At 39.0% G+C, this 19,150-nt stretch overlaps 1 protein-coding gene across 2 annotated transcripts; it reads right to left on the reverse strand.

Annotated features, from left to right (window-relative positions):
- Positions 1–415: 415 nt before the first annotated feature.
- LOC120719889 (von Willebrand factor A domain-containing protein 5A-like) lies at positions 416–18,854 on the reverse strand. Of its 2 annotated transcripts, none has more exons than XM_040009453.1 (21): positions 18,728–18,854; positions 12,651–12,698; positions 11,837–12,039; positions 11,519–11,741; positions 11,221–11,387; positions 11,032–11,146; positions 10,738–10,886; positions 10,568–10,656; positions 10,326–10,470; positions 9,094–9,173; positions 8,903–9,017; positions 8,640–8,798; positions 8,451–8,554; positions 5,535–5,755; positions 5,164–5,208; positions 4,467–4,505; positions 4,184–4,216; positions 3,491–3,589; positions 2,269–2,414; positions 1,161–1,284; positions 416–1,051 (listed from the first exon to the last, which is right to left on the reverse strand). In XM_040009453.1, the coding sequence occupies exons 2-21, from the start codon at positions 12,691–12,693 to the stop codon at positions 972–974; spliced, it is 2,379 nt and encodes a 792-aa protein (XP_039865387.1). In that variant the 5' UTR covers positions 12,694–12,698; positions 18,728–18,854; the 3' UTR covers positions 416–971. The 2 variants fall into 2 exon arrangements, with proteins under 2 accessions (XP_039865387.1, XP_039865388.1); XM_040009454.1 differs by lacking the exon at positions 18,728–18,854 and adding an exon at positions 18,244–18,427.
- Positions 18,855–19,150: the final 296 nt, after the last annotated feature.

Here is a 19,150-nt window from a genome sequence, read left to right on the forward strand (position 1 = left end):
AAATATATATATATTTATTGAGTTGCATTAGATTTCATAGCATTTCTATCTAAACATTAAGCAGACAGATAAACCTGATTACAAAATATGACAAAACCTGTAAATAAAACATTCACTCCACTGTTTTCAGCTTTCTTCAGAGTTTTCAAAAGTATTTGCAACTTAAAAGGGGAAAAAGCAAGATATTATGTTCACATAATCATTCAATTTGCTGCTCTGGTAAATGAATAGTTAGGCACACAGGCGACACTGCAGCACACCTGATATGACATGCATTGCACTCTTTCCTATTGTAAGCCATGATCCCCACAGCTTTAGTGATGGGCCCACTGGCTCTTTCTTACCTAACCACACCTAGCCACTAACACTGCTGGTGCCATTTTCCCCTAAATGATAAAAATGCTATCTTTTGTAATTGCTGACTTGAGCCAGGCCCTGTGGGTTGGCTATGTATATTTTTTCCTTTGCTTCAGATAAAAAAACCAAACCACTGGTTGTTCCATCATCCTAACTGATCAATTAGCATATATCGGCTCAATGCTAGCATTTTGTGGATAAAAAGGAAAAATCTGTAAGAGAAACAAAATGTCATCAATATTGTTTAATTTCAAGGTGACCATATAAACAGCGCTATAAGATAAAATTAGGACTTTGTCTAGAGGCATAAAAACTTAACTTTGATTTGGGACTGTAACACAAGCATTTTGAATTAGAACCTTTTTCAGAAGAACAACATGAAGTGGAATGTATAAAAACAAGTAAAAAGTAACAAATTATGAACAACATCACCATATGGTGATGGAAAACAGGAATAAAAACATACAATTTAAATGAGTTGCCATAATAACTGCTTGTTTTTTGAAACGATTCTGATTACATAACAATTACAGTAGGGTAAATAGCACAATAATGAATTAAAAGCCATATGGCATGATTTGCCAATCCTGAAGGTGAATCCACTTCGAGAAAACCTAGAGTCCCAGATCTTCTTTCTTTATGCCGCAACCCAACAGGACATTTCCAGATTCCACACACTCTGACACACATGGCGCTAAAATGTAAACGTAAGTTATTATATGAATAAGGACAGGGCTGATTTTTTTTGTGGTTTCAAACAGTGTTTAAAAGAATACTTGATTTGATATTATCATTGTTTCTACCATTTTGAGCATGGATCCATGAGGCAGCCTTCATAGCCAGAAACTCCCACTCATCCTTTGCATCCACCTTGAAAGCATGAAGCCAGACCAGAGCCAGAATGGTGGCCCACACTTCACTGTTGGCCTAATTCATCAAATGAACACATGAAAATCATGATCTCACTTTCTACAACTTTGCTAACATAAAGTAAAATAAGGCACTGAAATGTGTTCAGTAGAACTGATGACTGATGAGAAAACACTCTGCAGTGCAGCTCCGTGGATAGTTAGGAGTCATTACAACCAATATTTTATCCTCTAATATTTACAGATTTGTTTTCATGCAGCAAGGCAGGGGCTACATTTAGTTTACTTCTTTTTGTTATGTTTGTTATATTGTACTCCCATGTTTTTAATTGCGTCCTATGTTTTTTTTGATCAAATTAACCAATCAATTTTGTTTTAAATCTCATATTATCATTTTGTGTTATTACGTAAATTGACAGCCAGTGTTAACTTTGAGAGAAAATGTTGATTTAGTTTTAGTCAGTTGTTTTACTAAACATTTATTTTTATTTATAATTTAGCCGTCTAAATTCAGATGTGGTCAGCTAAATATTATAAGATTATAGTAGATGTAGTTTATTCAGCTGATTAAAATCTAATGTAAAGTGTAAAGCTTTGATGTGTTTTTGCTGGTAAGAGATGCTCCAAATGGTTTACAAAGCATCTTATTTTCTTTGATATCACATGCAAAACCTGTCCAGGTCTTCTTTTCCTTCCGAGTTTTTAACTTTTATCATGTTTTGATGATAAACAGGGAGCATGGGAGTTTCCTCCTGCTTGTCGGTGGCAGATCAAATTGTGGGTGTCTAACTAATCTAACAAGGAGATTCCTTCTGATTTTATCACTTCCAAATTCGTCTCACCTTCCTACACAACTTAAGTTCTGATTGGATTTCGTCTCTCTAGAAAATTTTCATCTCGTTTTTATTCGTCAGTGAAACTGTTAATACATTTCAAGTTTTTGTCTTCCTGCGTTCGTTTTTATTGTGTTTTGTTTTTCCCCTCACAAAGGTTATTGATGAAAATTATGACAAAAATGATTAGTCAGCAAAATTTGACCCACCGTTCTGGGTTTGATCTTTTCCACCTGCTCACTGGTCTTTCCCAGTGCAGTAGCCAGATCTGGATCAAGCAGCCAGGAACCAGACGCCTTCTGGAGGGAGACTAAGTGCATGAAAGGGTCTCTGGGTAGTTGCTTGGGCAACGCAACTGGAAAATCAAAGATTAAACAAAAACCAGACCTCAATATGGTGATAGATAAGAAAACACAATTCTACATGACAGAGGAAAGCAAAAATGTAACAAACAGTGTACATAAGGCTTCCACACAGCAAATTAAGGGTTTTAAACAGAAACTGAAGAAAGACTAAAACTGGAAAGAAAAAAAAGATAGCTTTATTTTTTTCAATGTGTATACCACAAATAGGTTGATATTATTAATGTTTTTATCAAACAATAGCTTCTGAATGTAAACAGCAAGTAGATTTGAGATGACGCACACACATACTGAGGATCATATAATTTCCTCTGTGGGTATTATATGAGCCATATTTATAGAACAAATATTTTTTGGAGCTTACAGTCAGCTTTTTTCGTACCCAACATAGATTTTACTGCAAGGTAGGCATTCATCACCATGATGTTTACATAAAAACAGTATATTTAAAATATTATATTTGAATTTGTTCAAATATTGTTTAAAAGTTGGGTCAAGACATTTGCTGAAGAATTTGTCATTAATTGGACTTAAAGGGACTTTCATAGTTTTTACTCTTTTCTACAGAAAAAACTGAAAAGTTCCAAACTATAAAGTGACACATTAACACCTCCTACGGCCCACGTGTACACATATGATCTAAATCCTCTCTAAATCCCACAAAGACATGGCAGCTGGAAATACAAACCACATATAGAGAGACTTGTAAAGAAACTGAGACTTAAACTACGTTTTTTCTTCCGTAATAAACAGTGCTTTTCTTTTGCAGTAAAAAAAACGTCTTGTCACTGCAACCTTTTTATCTGTGTTAGATTATGGTGACATTCTGTATATGAACGCTTCTTCTTCATGTCTTCTAATGTTGGACAGGATGTATCATGCTTCCTTGAGGTTTATTACCAACTGTAGATATCTGACCCATCACTGTGACTTGTACTTAAGAGTAAAATGGCCTTCTTTGGCCATTAGAAGACAGGGGCATTGGTACACTTTTATTTATAAAGCTATGCTAGGATCGCTGCCTCCTTATATTTGTACTTTGGTCACAAGGACAAATAGTGGTTCTTACTCCTTGCGTTCAAATGATCAGCTGCTGCTGTCTGTTCCCCTTGTCCGCACAGAGTTGGGTAAGAAAGCCTTTGTCCACCGTGCGCCTTTTTCGCGTAACCTGTTACAGAAAGACTGGAAATTGACTGAACTGTTGTCTTTAAATGTTTTTAAAACTAAACTCAAAGGCCTACAGACTGCCTCAATAATGTGTAATTGTTTTGTGTAATTTTTTAACTTTGTTTGTTCGTATGTATTTGTTTGGAAATGTGCTGCCTCTTGGCCAGGACTCCCTTGAAAAAGAGGTTTTTGATCTCAACGGGACATTCCTGGTTAAATAAAATAAAAATACAAGTTTCAGATTTGAAATCACAGTTTTAACACAATCTTAAATTTGACATAACAATTTAACATTTAAAATATGACTAAATAAGAAAATGACTTTCACACAGGTGGAATCACGGACGGAAGATGAACTCTGTATTAAAATGTAGATAAAAATGAGACATTTCAAATCCTTTAACTTGTTTTGACCAGTTACCCATCCCACATTTCATTTTAGAACTTTAGATAGCTTGTCTTAAACTTCCATTCAGCTTGTACTTACAGTCTTGCAGGGAACGATTTCAGGTTTTTATTAAGAAATAAAAACAATTACTGGATTGTGATTTTACTGCGCAGATGTGTGGTGTTCTGTCATTCACTCTTTACTTACCCCCACGCCGCGGATTACCTTGTTTCTTTCCATCTACCATGAAATCAAGATGAAAAACATGGAATCAGCAATTTCATAATAGTAAATGAAAAAGAACAAATAAAGTACAGACATTATAAACAGCCCAATACAATGACTATGATAGCAAATACTGCTGATGCTGTCCATAGAGCATTTCATATTTAAAATTTTCAAGTTAAACAGAGTAAAACAGAAAACATTTATTTTTAGAAATGCACTGATGTGCAGATGTGTGTTACACTGACATTCAGCTTTTACTTACACGGATCTGGTATTGAACACATTTCCATGGGGGAGCCAACTAGGATAAAATGAGATTAAAATCTTTTATAAGAATTTTTTCAAAGGGCGTTTTTCATGTCATTTATTTAAACACTGATTAAATGTATGGGATCTTCATGTGGTCAGTCCGGATGCTTGCTCACCTACCTCCATGGTCCCTGCAGTATTTACAAAGCTTGATCACCATGCTTGATTTGTCAGATTGTTTAATTATTCATTGTTCTTCTGTGTTTAGTTTCTTCCTATCAGTATTTTTGATTCTTTGTAACAAACCCTTTGAAGAAAACAAGCCACATTTTGCTTTAACTGGCATCTTTTTGGATTCTGACTTCAGGAACCTCTAAACTGGTTCTAATGTTCTGCTCCAAGTTATCATTGAAGTACTTTTATTCATGTTCATCCGCCTTTGTCTTCAGGTTGTGTGTGACAATTAGTTTTTGCTTTTGTAGTAACAAATGTATAATTCCTCTAATACTCTTCATACTCAAAACTAAAATCTTCTGATTGCTATTTTTTAAAAATACGGGGATACTGCCATGTCTCTCTGCTCTTAACATTATCACTGCCCTGCTTTCATTCACTCAGCTGCAGGTATACATGTGTTAAATCTCAGGGATGCAGCAAACGTCCATGCACACACGTACCTTCCAACGCCAATAACTCTGCTTTGTACTTACTCATTCTAGGATGACCATGCAATACTGATCCAAATCTTAGTGTCACTTTAAGATAAAAAAAAAAAAGAAGAAAAAAAAAGAGTGAGGGTATGAGGTCCGGATTGGACAGGAAGAAATGCAAAAATTGTTTGTTGTACTTTCATTCAGGTTTTTACTTCTTGCTAGTTTCTGATCTTTGGAGATCACTTTGGAAAACAAGCAACTACTACCTAACTACTTTGTTTTTAAGTTAAGTTTTTTAGGATTTAGAATTAACTCTATTATTCTGCAATTAAAGCAGTCATTACATTCACCTCATTGAAGTTCAGCCATCTTTATCTTCAGAGCTGTGGCTCACAGAGTTTTAGTTTGGGGATTTAAAATAAACTCACTGGGCGTCGGAATATTTCTGCGCACAAGAGGTCCTTGGATCACCCTGCTGTTGTCTTTGTTGACAGCAATGAAGGCAGTGAAAGAACTGCTCACTCCTGATTGGACACTGAGCCGCACCAACTTTTTCTTCACTTCTCCATCTTGCTGTCCTCTACTCTCTCTCTCCTCCAACTCCAGTGAGCGAATCAGAGTACGAGCACCCAACCTGTGGACTGTTAATCTGCAGACATGACACAAAAAAAAAACATCTTCTGTTCTAATGTCTATCATTTTACTAGATTAACTTATCAGTAACTTTGTCTATACCACTGCATCCTCTTCAGGGTCCTACAGAGGTGAAGTTTAATCCACCACTTTGGTAAAGAATCACAATGATAACATACCAAGTTTATCTGAAGACAGTAGAGTGATCCAATATATTCAAGGATACAAACATACATACATTGAAATGCATGCATGCATTCATGAACTTTGGTTAATCAAGTTTAGTTCTTAAACATTATAAAGTGTTTACTGTATAGTGTAGAAATTGTTTAATGTATAATGTTACTATTTTTATTTTAATGAAATGACGTGTCCCCATTCTTATGTTTACTTTTTAGACACTCATCATCAAGCTCAGCAATAATAAGGTTCTAGATGTTAGAGTTAAATTACCCTTTAAATTTTTGGTTAAAACAGCTTCATTTATTCCTGTGTTTTCTGAATCATGAAATTTGAACTACAGGAAATGAAGCCAGTTGGTTTTGGGCAGATAATGGCTGCAACCATAGCTGGAGTGGCCATCGGGCATACCGGGCATTTGCCCGGTGGGCCGCTGGCGATTTTTTGTTTTTATGGGCCGATGGATTTTTTTTTTTTTTTTTAGGAAGGGTATATATATAATGAAAGGTGTTGGATTGGCCAATTGGTCATGATCGACTCTGGGCTGGACCAATTACAGCCGAGGAGGCCGGATGCACCCTCCCCCTTGTTTAGCAATCACGTGATTTTCGCGCATTGCATGCTGGGAACTCGTGGCAAAACAATCCAAGTACCGCATCAAATGCAAGCATTTGCAGCACCGCAAAATGTTCATTCTCCGGTTCCAATACCTTCTTGTTTTTTCTTTGCCGCACAAAAAAGGAATGTACAAAACAAAAGGAGAACAATGCCGGTCCATACAAAGACAGACTTGATGAAAAGTCAAAGAAAAGATACGAGGAAAAAATCAAAGGAGTGAAAGGGTCAGACCCTTACGAGCACACAGAGTGGACAAAAGACGTTAGCGTGCTGCCCAACTTTCACCACGCTCAGATTTATAATTATACGGTTCTTGGAGTGAGTGCATACACTCATGAAGTTTAGTAACTTCAGGTCACTGCAACAAGCCCAGGTACAGTTTACCGACGGATGGGTACAGGACCTTGAAATGCACCGTGTAGAACGAAAGGACCATCGTACGAACAAAGGTAAGTCTACCAGTCTCACAAATCGTCGTCATAAATACACATTCGTTAACCGTTTATTAATATAACCTTTGAGCTCAACGGTAATTAATTAGTAGTGGAAATAATTTCTGGTTCGCATCACAGAAATGTAGCAGTGACAATAATATTGTATGTTGTAATCGCACCGGACAATTAGTGATACAAAACAACTGTTTTATCCTGTGAATAAAAGTATATGTTTTTGTCAATGTACCATAATAACAGAAGCGAAACGCAATATTGTGTCAGGACAATTCACTGCACGGATACAAGCGGCAGAAATGAGCTTCCTCCGAAGGGTGGCTGGCCTCTCCCTTAGAGATAGGGTGAGAAGTTTGGCCATCTGGGAGGGGCTCAGAGTAGAGCAGCTGCTGCTCCACATCGAAAGGAGCCAGCTGAGGTGGTTCGGGCATCTGACAAGGATGCCCCCTGGGCACCTCCTGGGTGAGGTGTTCCAGGCATGTCCCATCGGGAGGAGGCCCCGGGGCAGACCCAGGACACGCTGGAGAGATTATATCTCTCGGCTGGCCTGGGAACGCCTTGGTGTTCCCCCGGATAAACTGGAGGAGGTGGCTGGGGAGAGGGAGGTCTGGGCCTCTTTGCTTAGGCTGCTGCCCCCGCGACCCGGCCTCGGATAAAGCGGATGAAGATGGATGGAGATGGATGGAGAATTCACTATTTATGCACAATAAATAAAGGAGCATAGCGCGACAATTTCTGTTCAGCGCCAGACTTGCTTGTAACCTATATCACTAATTATGTTAAGAAAAATGACGCATTAACTACTACAAAACTCTGACCTTTGTGGGAATGCTTGGAGCAGACTAACATGTGAGCTGGAGTGTTCTGAGACGTTATATTTGGTATATCCAGACCATCCATCGGCTCTTACTTCGGAAACATGGCTTAAAAAATTTCTCTTCAACGACGTAATCCGATAAAAAACAAAAAACAATCTCTTTACCCGTCGGCTTCCCGTGGCTGTCATGCGACCGGCTATTGCAGTTAATAATACAACAGCTTCTTGCCATTTTTTGGGTTTCTTTTTATCGCTGTGTAACTGAGTTCAATTGAAAGCCTGCGTGCGCTAGTACCTCTTGCCACAAGTTCCCAGAATCCTTTGCGGTTTTACCCCTGAATGACATCACATTTTCAATCTTTATCCTGGTGGGCCGGTCTCTAGTCAAAATGCCCGGGCCGATTTTTTGTCCCAGTCCAGCCATGGCTGCAACTGGAATATTAAATGAGTAAACCCTATTGTCAGAATATCAAACATAGAAATACACTGTAATTCATCATTGTTTCTAATGATGTATAGATGGAAAAAAAGGATGTGGTAAAACCAGGTCATAAAAATATCAAAGATATGCACAGTAATATGTTTGTGCATCTTAAATAAAGTAAACCAAACCAAAAGGGTGCTGTTGTTATTAAACTCTGTTTTACCCAGTGTCCTCTGCAGGTCTGAGACTGAAGTGCAGCTGGTTCTCAGAGGGATGACCTGCCAGGCTGTACTTCACCGTCACACAGCCCTCTGCTGCCTCTGAGCTCTGACACAGAATCACAGGGTCAGAAGTCACGTTAATTACTATCATCAAATACCTAAACAACAAAACGAGAAGATGCTGCTCTTACCTGTCCAGTAAGCTGGGCATAAATCAGTGACCTTTGACCCTGGAAAAGTGCTGTGATTGGTGGAGAGAGGACAGTGACAGACACTTCCTTTGGTAAATCCCATGTGACTGAGAAGTCGACCACAGTCGGCTGCAGAGCAAATCGCAGCGACTGCATCACCTGAAAAATAATGAAAAACTCTCCAAATATACATCCTATACATATAACAAATATGGATCTGCTGCAATGTTTAATGTGACTTCTAATTGTGTTTAATGTCTTACTTTTGCTTGCATCCTGTCAGTCCCTGTGATGAACTGAGCATGACCACCTCCTTCCTTTGCCATCCCATTGATGAGAGCAGAGCTGGCCCCTTCCCCAATCCCAAAAGAGAAACACCTGCAATACAACAGTTTTCTTTAAGTACACAGAGGACATGTATTGTGTAGATATAGTTGTGGGTTTGTGGTTTCACCTGTGGGAATCTGAGTTCTTCTTCACCAGATCTATCACTTCTTTGGTGTTTCCCACCTCTCCATCAGTAAAGACAAACAGCTAGAGAGGAGAGTTGGCACATGAAGACATAACATCAGACCCAGAAACCCACAGCTTGTTCTGAGAGCTGAGTTAGGTTTGTCAAAGGAAAATTGTACATAGTGTATCCAGCTACATGAAATATGCTGGATTTTATGGATCACTAAGCAATCCACATGTCTACATGACTTTTCACATAAACTCTTGTGTGATAAACTTATTTAGCAACTAACCGCTTCCTGTTTTCTGAGAACAGACTTAGAGAAGAGGAACCTCAGCTCTGAGTTCCCGGAATAACTTTGTTACCTTTGTACACACACAAGCTTGTATAAATAAAGAACGCAGTAGGTCTAACCCGCCGCAAGGGTCTAAAGAAATAAACACGTGAAATAGGTTGAGTTCGCCGAAAGGAACTAAATTTAGACTGGTTTCAGAAGTAGCTGAAAGTACTTCGTGACAAATTATAAAAACGAGTGAATGTCTATGTCTATATGTGTTTTGGAAGTAAGTTGATTTTACAGCACAAATAAACTGCTGAACTACTTCCATCTTTGTGTATCCTGCAAAAGCCCACGTACTGGTGACAAAGGGGAAAGGTTGAGTTCCGCCTCATAAAACTGACACCGCTCCGTGAATCGCGCGGAGTAGAAGGGCGTGTCAGCCACCACCCCCGAGTCAAGTGTACCAGAGAAGGCTCTGCAGTTCTGTGACAATGGGGAATCAGCCCACCAAACTCACTGCTGACGAGCAGTGGCTAGAAAAGAAATGTCCAGGCACCGGACAAATCAGTGCTTGTAGATGGAGAAATCCTAAGAAAACAAAATGTCCCACTTGGGAAGGGAAATGCAGCCCCTCAGTGCTAACACAGCTGAAGGAGGCTCTTTAAAAGAATTAGGAGAGAAAGGAAAGGAAAACGCACGCAAGAATCACAATACTTCCAGGCCTGGAAAGAAGAAGCAGTTAGGCGAGACGAAAACAAAAAGAAAAAAACAAGAGAAAAAAGATAAACAGTCAGAAAAACAGAACTTAACTGCCAGTATAGTAAAACCAGAAGACGAGACACTGTGCAGTCCTCGCAATCCTTTTATTAACGTCAGAGTTAGGCAAGCGGTAAGTAAGGTTAAGTTTCAAGGAAGTCTTGAGGAAACTGATCCAAGCCAGTGTGTGCGTTACCTGTCTAGGCTGACTGGGAATGCAAGGCTGACTGTAAATATGTTTGAGGGGCTCCAGGATCGCTGTTCCTCCAAGATTAGCCTGGATCTGCTCAACGCTCTTCAGGGCCTCTTCCATGGTCTGCTGAGTGTACTCCACACTCTTACTGCCATCACACAGACACCAATACACACGCATGTAACACAAAAGACACAAAAACATGAAAGGAATAATTGTGTTGGGCTGACAGATCTGAGCCTTACGGGAAGATGTGTTCATATCTGGACCCAAAACCATAGATGTTAAAATAGCATCCCATTGGTAAGCTCTTCAACAGGAGCAGTAGAGTATCCTTAAGAGAACAGGGAAAAGATGGTGAGTCCACTGTGTGAGAGGAACACTATGAAACATTTATGACTGTAAGAACAGATACCTTGGCACTGCTGATGCGAGTATTACTCATACTTCCAGATCGATCCATTAACAACACAAACTCTCCACATGAAGCCACTGAAGACGTCACAGACTGGGGAAACTCAGGGTACAGACTCACCATCACCACTGGATCACCCATCAGAGAGCCTGAAAAATATTACGGACAGAAAAATAACCAAAAATTGTTTTTGCTGTTTACTCCAACATCTTTAACTACTGAGTTAAAGAAGACGAATAATGATTTTTTTTTTTTTTTTTAAATTTCAAAACAGCAAATCTCATTTTCACTCACCCCGCTCAGCAGAGGCCTGTCCTGCCTCCACCACAGCAGTGGGCTGGTGGGCGTCTTTGTAATAAATCAGCAGTTCAACATCTCTGTCAAACTTGTGTCCTGCAGCCAGCTTGACCTGCACACCACAAACACATTCATATTTAGTTCTCAGTTATAAGTACAGAGCAGACACAGCAGCACTCTACCTACCGTGGCCTGGGTTTGATCAGTGTTGAGGTACTGGAGAGGGTCCAGGGAACAGTTGGACTCTACTTTAGAGATTGGACGAGGAGAGGACACTCGGGCAGAGAAAGACAGACTGTAGGGCACCAGAGAGGCTGGAACAGAAGTCACCTGAACTCCTGCACCTTCACTACCTGTACTTGACATTAGAGATAGTTGCAAATCACTGTGGTACATTTTTTACTGAGACTCATGCTTGTTACAAGCATGATTGTTTTGTGATAAATATTTAACTAAATTAATAAGTGTTGGATGATTTTCCTACCCTGAGGCTGGTATCGAGGGTTGAGCACAGCAGGCAGACAGAACCTCAGACCATCATCAGCCTGCACAGCCAGCTCAGTCACGTACTCTAACCTGATGGAGGCGCTCTCTCCTGGAGGCAGACTGCCCACACTCAGAGAGAATATATCTGGACTCTGATCACTCTCCTCCAATAGGAAGGCCTGCTGACCAGAGCTCAGAGCATCATCATACTCCTCACGAGCCTGAAGGACAGGTGGCACATGTCAGTGACATTCACTGTGTTTATTATTATTTTGAATCTTACTTATAATCAGGTTATATTTACTGTCCAGCTCACCTTCTGTTTCTCCTTCACCTCAGCTACAATCTGTGTCTGTCCGATCTTAGCACTGAAATGACAGACAGCAGCGTCTCCAGGCAGAGGGAAGACAACAACAGCCTCTAATGGTTTGTTCTCCTTATTCTCGTAGTTCAGGGTGGAGACCACTGTAGCCACATGGTCCCTCACCTCCAGCTCCACCTCAATGCTCTTCAGAGGAACTAAAAGAAACAGAACAATCATAAATACATAAACCATGCACATGTTTTAAAAATGGTTGTTTCTTGTGTTACATTTCAGCCACACAAAAGTTAGCCATTAAACCAAGCTGGTACTTAAACATGACTGTCCAACAGTGTTGCAAAGTTTATTTATATTATTATTGATTTATTTATTTTTGGTTGTTTCTTGTATCCATCATTTTTCTTCTGTGCTTTTGTATCACAGGGATATACTCTGCATTAATCGTAGCCATATGCAGCAGTACACTACTGTCCAAGATGCATATGATCAACTTCACAGATTAAGCTTGATGCCATCCAGAACTTTTCACCAGTGGGTGTGGGAGAAGCACAAGATTTTCTTATGTATACTTTGGTCAGCAGAAGGTGAAAATGGCCATGAACCTCAATGCAATTTTCATGTTGATAACCTAAAGAGAAAATGACCATCCAGCTATTGAAATGGGTTTGTTGAGTATTGTCTCAGTCATGGGGAAATAATCATTTATTATTATGAGCCACTACAAATAAAAAAGTCATTACATTTGAATTTTAGATGAATGAAAAGAGGCTGGAGAGTAAACAGAAGCCCCTTTACTTTCTGTCAGTACCTGGTTCCTTCTGGAGAGTTAGCAGACCACAGCGGTTCATCATTGTACCTGTGAAACAGAAACATCTGAGGACTTAGTGTTGAAATAACATTCATAGGTGCTCTACATTTCAGACATTCTTTAGCTACAGGGCTCTAGACTAACTTTTTGCCATGGGCGTACCGGTATGCCTAACTTTAAAAAGTTAGGCGTACCGGCACAAAAGTTAGGCGCACACAAATTTTATAATAATTTATATAATATAATGTGTTTTTCTGGATACACTGTGCTTTTTCAGCATTCAAAGATTGATGACACCGTGTCAGAGCACTGGCTATGAATTTCAGAAGGATCAGGCCTTAACTTAACAGAAAAGTTAGCAATAGTTCTTTTCCTATTACAGCTACATCCACTTCTGTCGCCTAGGCTGCTCACTAGGGCTGGGTATCATCACTGATTTCTATAATCCATTCGATTCCGGTTTTCAAAGTCCCGATTCGATTCAACTTAGCCTCAGACAGTCAGAAATATTATAATTCTGATCATTTATCAGTACTGACTTCTTCAGAATTGTGAACATCACAGCAGATGCCTTTGTGTGAAAGTAACTGAGAATAAAACACAGAAAAACATGAAGGAGATTTTCCTGGTCTGGCTTTTTATAGCAGATAACCTTAAAAATATTCTACAATGTTCTGCATATAAAGTTTAAATTTCTTCAGTATTGAACAACAGAAAAAAATAGGCTTTCTTGTCCGAGGTCATTTAAGTGAAAAAAAGAAAAAGACAGCAGCCAACAGCGCTGTAAACAACGGTAGACTGGTGGGCAATAAACGAATGAATAAAACTGTTCTTGAAGTACAGAGAGAGATAGAGAGAGAGCCAGCTGTGCATGAAGTGTGATTTTAATAGTCGTGGAAGCAAAACAGCAAAATTCATGACGACATTGATCAAATGTGAAGCGCAGTTTGCTGCTTCTTTTGCTGCTGGCTCGGTGGATTTTGGTTGGAGAGAGACAAAACCTGCAGCTCAGAATCAGCTCAAAAAGACTTAATCACAGCGCGGACCGGACGCATCAGGATCGCTAAGCTCTGACAGCGTGTCCGTCTACGGGCCGCCCGAGAAAGACAAAGTTGATTCTGATGCGTCGGTCCGTTCTGTGTTTACGTCTTTGTGTGGAATGCGTGTACCTGCTCTCATCTGCTGTTTGGTTGTTGTTGAAATGGTTTTGTGAGCTTTAATCTGAGAATCTGGCGTTTCTGGCCAAACACAGTTATATTTAAAAGTCCATTCAGGATTTAATGAATTAATATGGCTTTATTCAAGCTACTCACCTCCCACTTCCACCTGCACTTTCAACTGGACCACGGCCAATCAGAGAGGTCCCGCCCCTGACTATCTCTGATTGGTTTAGTCCATGATAGGGGCAAAATGTGTGTTTGTTGTTGACCACAGGGAAGGTTGCAGATTTTTTTTTTTTTTTTTTGTGTTCCTCTGATGACAATAACTAACAACGACAGCAGGACCTCCTCTCAAAAATCCAAGTTGGAACCAACCATTACTTTCACTCTTGTTATCTTCTTCCTGTGATCGACCTCACCGAGCTTAAAAACAGCATGAATATCTCAGATTTAATGGTTAATTGTAGCCACACAGACTTTGCTTATGGAATCACATCATATACATACAAATCATTGTGAAAGCATCTATATTACTACCCTAAGGTTGTCATGCAAGCATACAGAAATCTGATGTTACACATAATGTACAAAATATCATTCATTTTGCAAAGTTATAAAAACATGTTAATTAATTGTAAAACAAAAATGTTTATTTTTCTGTTACTTGCACTTTTATTCAATGTAGTTTACTCAAAAGCTTATTTACTATCATCTGAACACAAAGTGAGTTTTCAAGAATATCAAATACATATTATTTATGTTGTATTTATGACACAACCATCCAACCCAGAAATGCAATCTGTCCAGCATCTGTGGGGTTAGCCCTAAGACGTCCTCCTGGTAGGACATGCAGGAAATACCTCCTCTATGCATCCTGGAACAATGTACCATATTTTCTTCACTAGTTTTTCACACTGATATTGTGTGAGCATCAGTGCTTTGTTCTCGGTTCTAAAAGTCCAGGAAACTGCCCTGTTTGGCCTGTATGAATATTCATCCACATAGCCTCAACCAGTATTTTCTGAATGCCTCAAATTGTGGGAAAGTTCAGTTTATAAACAACACCAGATCATTTCAAGAATGATCAGAAATTCACCAGGAGCAGAGCAAACTAGCTGCTCGAAAACCAGCAGAGTCACATGACAACATAATAAGACGTTGGAAGTGCAGGTTTCACACGTTTCTGCCTAAAAACACTGGAATTAATAGAGTTACACTAATACATTTTTACATGACAAAACCCTGCGTTGTTTTGGTTTAGTCAGCAAAATTTCTGAGAAGTTAGAGGGCAAGTATGTTCAAATTCAACACAATCACTCAATTATTCCATCATATTCCAAAATTCATTAAAAGCCATCCTTCACAGTTGACATGATACTTTCAACATATTTCTACTCTGGTTCACTTACTCTAGAAGTTGGATCTTAAACTGCTTAAACACCCAAGAAATTAAAGGACAACTACTCAACTGAAAAAACATTTCAAAGTAATGTGTCAACATCATGTTAAAAATGTATTTAAAATTATACATGACAGTTAAATGAAATTGGATTTTTCTTCTTGAACACTCACACTAACGTGTGCAGGGTTTTTTTTCCTCATTCCACTGCATAATTCTGGAGAAATCTAACGACATTTCTGGTCTAATTCAACATATTCAATCAAATATAACATCACATAAAAATTAATTAAAATCATCCTTGACATGAAATCCTCAGTTGATTACTCCTCTGGGTTACTCCGCTACATGTGTGCCAATTTTTGAATATGACACAGTCCTGATCAAAAGGTTAAGACCACTTGAAAAATGGCGGATAAATAAATAAAATATTTTTGATGGTGCAGGCACAGTTTAAAGTGGAGCTGGAGTCTGTTTACGCACAGAATGAGCAAAGAGGCAGAGCCATTAGTTGGGGGAGAAAGAGACTGACAAATGAAACATGACGGATTGAAACGAAAAGAAAAATGCAATTTCTAATAGAAAACAGTGAGCAGCTCATTTTGATAGACACGTATTTTCTTTTTCTTTACGATATTTATTATTTCTCATTAATACGACAAAGTATTTCTTATCCGATTACTCAATGGAATAATCGATAGATTAATAATCTATAGCTACAGCCCTGGTTGAATTTGAGTAACTGTCTTTTAACTTCTCAGGAATTTTGCAGTTGATTGAGATGAAACTGAGTGTTGTTGCGGTCACATTGAAGATTCCATTGAATTGTGAAGTAAGAAGCACATTACCAGCGAAAGTGAAAAGAAAAATAAATGAAAACTTCACTGGGGAAAACAATGGTCCTGGAGCTTTATTTCTCTTAACTTCCTCTGTGCGTTTGTGTGGGTGTCTCGATTAGCGAACAAGAAGATATCCAACGCTTCACGGTAGGATAAGAGGCAGCTGGTTTCACCCCGACGCACAAATGATGGTTCACTTGACCGCGGTTGTTCTGTGCGCGCTCATAAAAAAGGGGGTGGCTGGCGCTTTACTGCTCACATGACACTTCTAATGGATTCCGCTCAATACATTAAGAGATTTAATCAGGTGAAGATGATTAAAGATCTATAGCGAACAGAATTTGATAGTGACACGAATACTTTGAAATAAAGAAATACTTCTTTGTGCAGAAAATTTCTTCTCATTTTACACACAATGTGAGTTTTTTTTATTTTATTTTAATGCTGAGTGCGCTCTCAGTACTGCTGTTTATTTCTAACGCCACATCTGCATATTAGAACTCTGAAACATTGAAACATTGCAAAAATTGAATCTTGGCATCTACAAAGATTCGCATTAGATGCCACTAGAAACATCTGGATTACGTTACCACGCAGTGAAATGTTGGAAAACGCCATCAGAAAACACCAAAACCAGTTAAGCAGGAACACCGGGGACTTCTACGCTCTGATAACTTCCAGTCGGAGGCGTTTTCTGTGCAGACAATTAATGGCATCTCTTTGTTATTGTGACAGAGTGACTGTGCACCTACCTGCTAGTACGTGACACTTTCAGAATCTAAGGCAATAGTTCTTTTTCACTACACACAAAATTATGCAGTTTTGTGCCACTGAATAGTTTTGAAACTGTTTTGTCTGGGATCCGAAAACATTTGTTAAAAGGCAGTAATGAAAACTGAAAAAGCAACCAATGACGTGACAATGAACTGAGCAGGGCCGTGCAGAGAGGTTTAAAGGGGCGGGTGCTCAAAGTTAAAAAGGGGCACATTGAACCAGGCTGAATAACAACAACACACATTCATCAAGAATCTAATATGGGAAGGGCAGGGCTGTGTTGATCTGAGACTGTATTCATTAAAAATTCCATAGGAGAGATGGTAGCTGATTAAACAAGTGTCATGAGATAATAACAAAATGCAAAGATTGGTGACAGCGCTTGGAACCATAATGCAACAAAAAACTGTGAGAAATAATTTAGGCTCTGCCTGTGAATCACTCTTTGCTTCTCTTCTTCCTTCCATCCCATCATTTCATATATCACTCTCCACTTGCTATGTGAGAACAAGGCACAACTTGCTATTGCAATAAACTATAATTTAATTATCCACACCTAACAACTCTTGCACTTAATCTATAATAAAATGATGACAGAAAAATGTTATAGCACTGCCTTTAGTAGCCTCACACAGCTCCTGCTGTTTCCTCCTCATGTCGTTACCAGGCATGTCTGGACAATGTTATATCATGAGTAATATTTTTTTTAAAAATCCATCTAAATAAAACACACACATGCACGCACACACAGTGACATTTTAGACCTTCTTCAGAATACTGTATATACTATGGGCATCATGGTGCTGATCCAGAATCCTTACATTATTATTTATTACTAGAGCTACAATAATAAAGCAATGAGGAGGGGGAAGTAATAAATATGAAATAATGTATCTATGATGATTCCATTTGTTTCACTATCCACTCTGTGCAGGGGCAAAGCTTATTACATTTTTAAACTGTAGAGATACAATCATTTTACTGCTGTAAAATCCAAATTTTGTCTTATTTAAAATATAAATCTAATATAATCTGCTTCTTAATGTATGTTCTTTAAAATACAGCGTGTGTTTTTAATATATTATAATTATTATGTGGACATGCATATTAGATCGTTTTTTAGTGAAATATAATCCCTCCAGAAAGGCAGGAAAAGCCCGGAAACTTACTTTAAAACTAAATATGTTCCCTAAAACGGTGACAGAGCTACAGACCCATGACACCCAGGTAGCCAGCAGCTATGACCAGCACTACTTGTGCAGTTAATAAAAGGACAGGTAATGTTTGTCGCGCTGTTGCACACACAGCACGCTCGTTTGTTTCAGTTCGTCAGTTGCCACAAGACAACTTACCAACGTGTACGTAATAAGCTAATACTCCTGTGTGCTATACACTACAGTGTACGCTGTACACCTACTTACTGGTTTTGTCGCATCAGTCTGTGTCTCTGAGTTAACTTGTGTTTCTCCTACAGCTCCAGACCGCAACAAATGCGCGTGCTCCTTGTGAGCTCGTTCCCGGCTCGTAACCAGCGCGTTCTGCCGTCAAGGGCGATCATTGGTTAATAGTGATCATGTGACTGATGCAAGCCAGATCCTTTTATTTAGCAAAACTGTGATTAATAGTTAAATATTATTGTTGAGGGGCACAGACAGGACTCCGCACGCACACACACATAAAAAATATATATATATATATATATATATTTTTAAAAGTTGCCTTATCAAAAGGGCACTTTGGGCACCCATCAGGAAAGGGGCGGGTGCTCAAGCCCCTATAGCACCCCCTCTCTGCACGTGCCTGGAACTGAGCGACAAACTCATAAAAAATGGAATTAGGTAAAATCAACACGTGAGATATGAAAATATGGCCGCCAGCGAAGAATGATGCGCAATAGAAGCTTACCTCTATTGATAGACGGGTGTATCCTGATAGGTTTACTGCACTCCTCTGTTCTTGTAGCAATGTTTACGCCACAAACAACAGACTTTATTGAAAAAAGTCACTGCTACCGGGTACGTCCCATTTCCTTGTTTTTTCCACCAACCGATATGCACTGGGTGGGCGGAGCGTCAAATTGCAAAACATTTTTCCTTTGGATTGTTTTTTTTAGAATTCCTTCTGTGGTTTACATTTTTACTTTGCAATAGCTCTGAAGTCCTGAAAGGTCTCACGCTCACACTCTTACACAAAAAAATAATTGTACTTCCTCCTCCTTATTCTTTATTTTACGGTGCAAACTTTCATTAATCAGCACTAATAGGTTGTCTCCATTTAGTTGGCTCAATGATTATAGAACTAGTTAAAAAGAAAATTCAAAGAAATTCA

This window comes from Simochromis diagramma, unplaced genomic scaffold, assembly GCF_900408965.1.
Source record: "Simochromis diagramma unplaced genomic scaffold, fSimDia1.1 OVJJ01000344.1, whole genome shotgun sequence".
Taxonomy (NCBI): Eukaryota; Metazoa; Chordata; class Actinopteri; order Cichliformes; family Cichlidae; genus Simochromis; species Simochromis diagramma.

What these genes read in the sequence shown, in the direction of transcription:
- LOC120719889 (XM_040009453.1), bottom strand. Translation starts at nt 12,693, where the DNA reads ATGATGAACCGCTGTGGTCTGCTAACTCTCCAGAAGGAACCAG. An exon ending in ACAGGCCTCTGCTGAGCGGG is followed by an intron (nt 10,887 to 11,031) that starts GTGAGTGAAAAT and finishes AATATTTTTCAG; the next exon opens with GCTCTCTGATGGGTGATCCA. An exon ending in ATGCCCAGCTTACTGGACAG is followed by an intron (nt 8,555 to 8,639) that starts GTAAGAGCAGCA and finishes ATTCTGTGTCAG; the next exon opens with AGCTCAGAGGCAGCAGAGGG.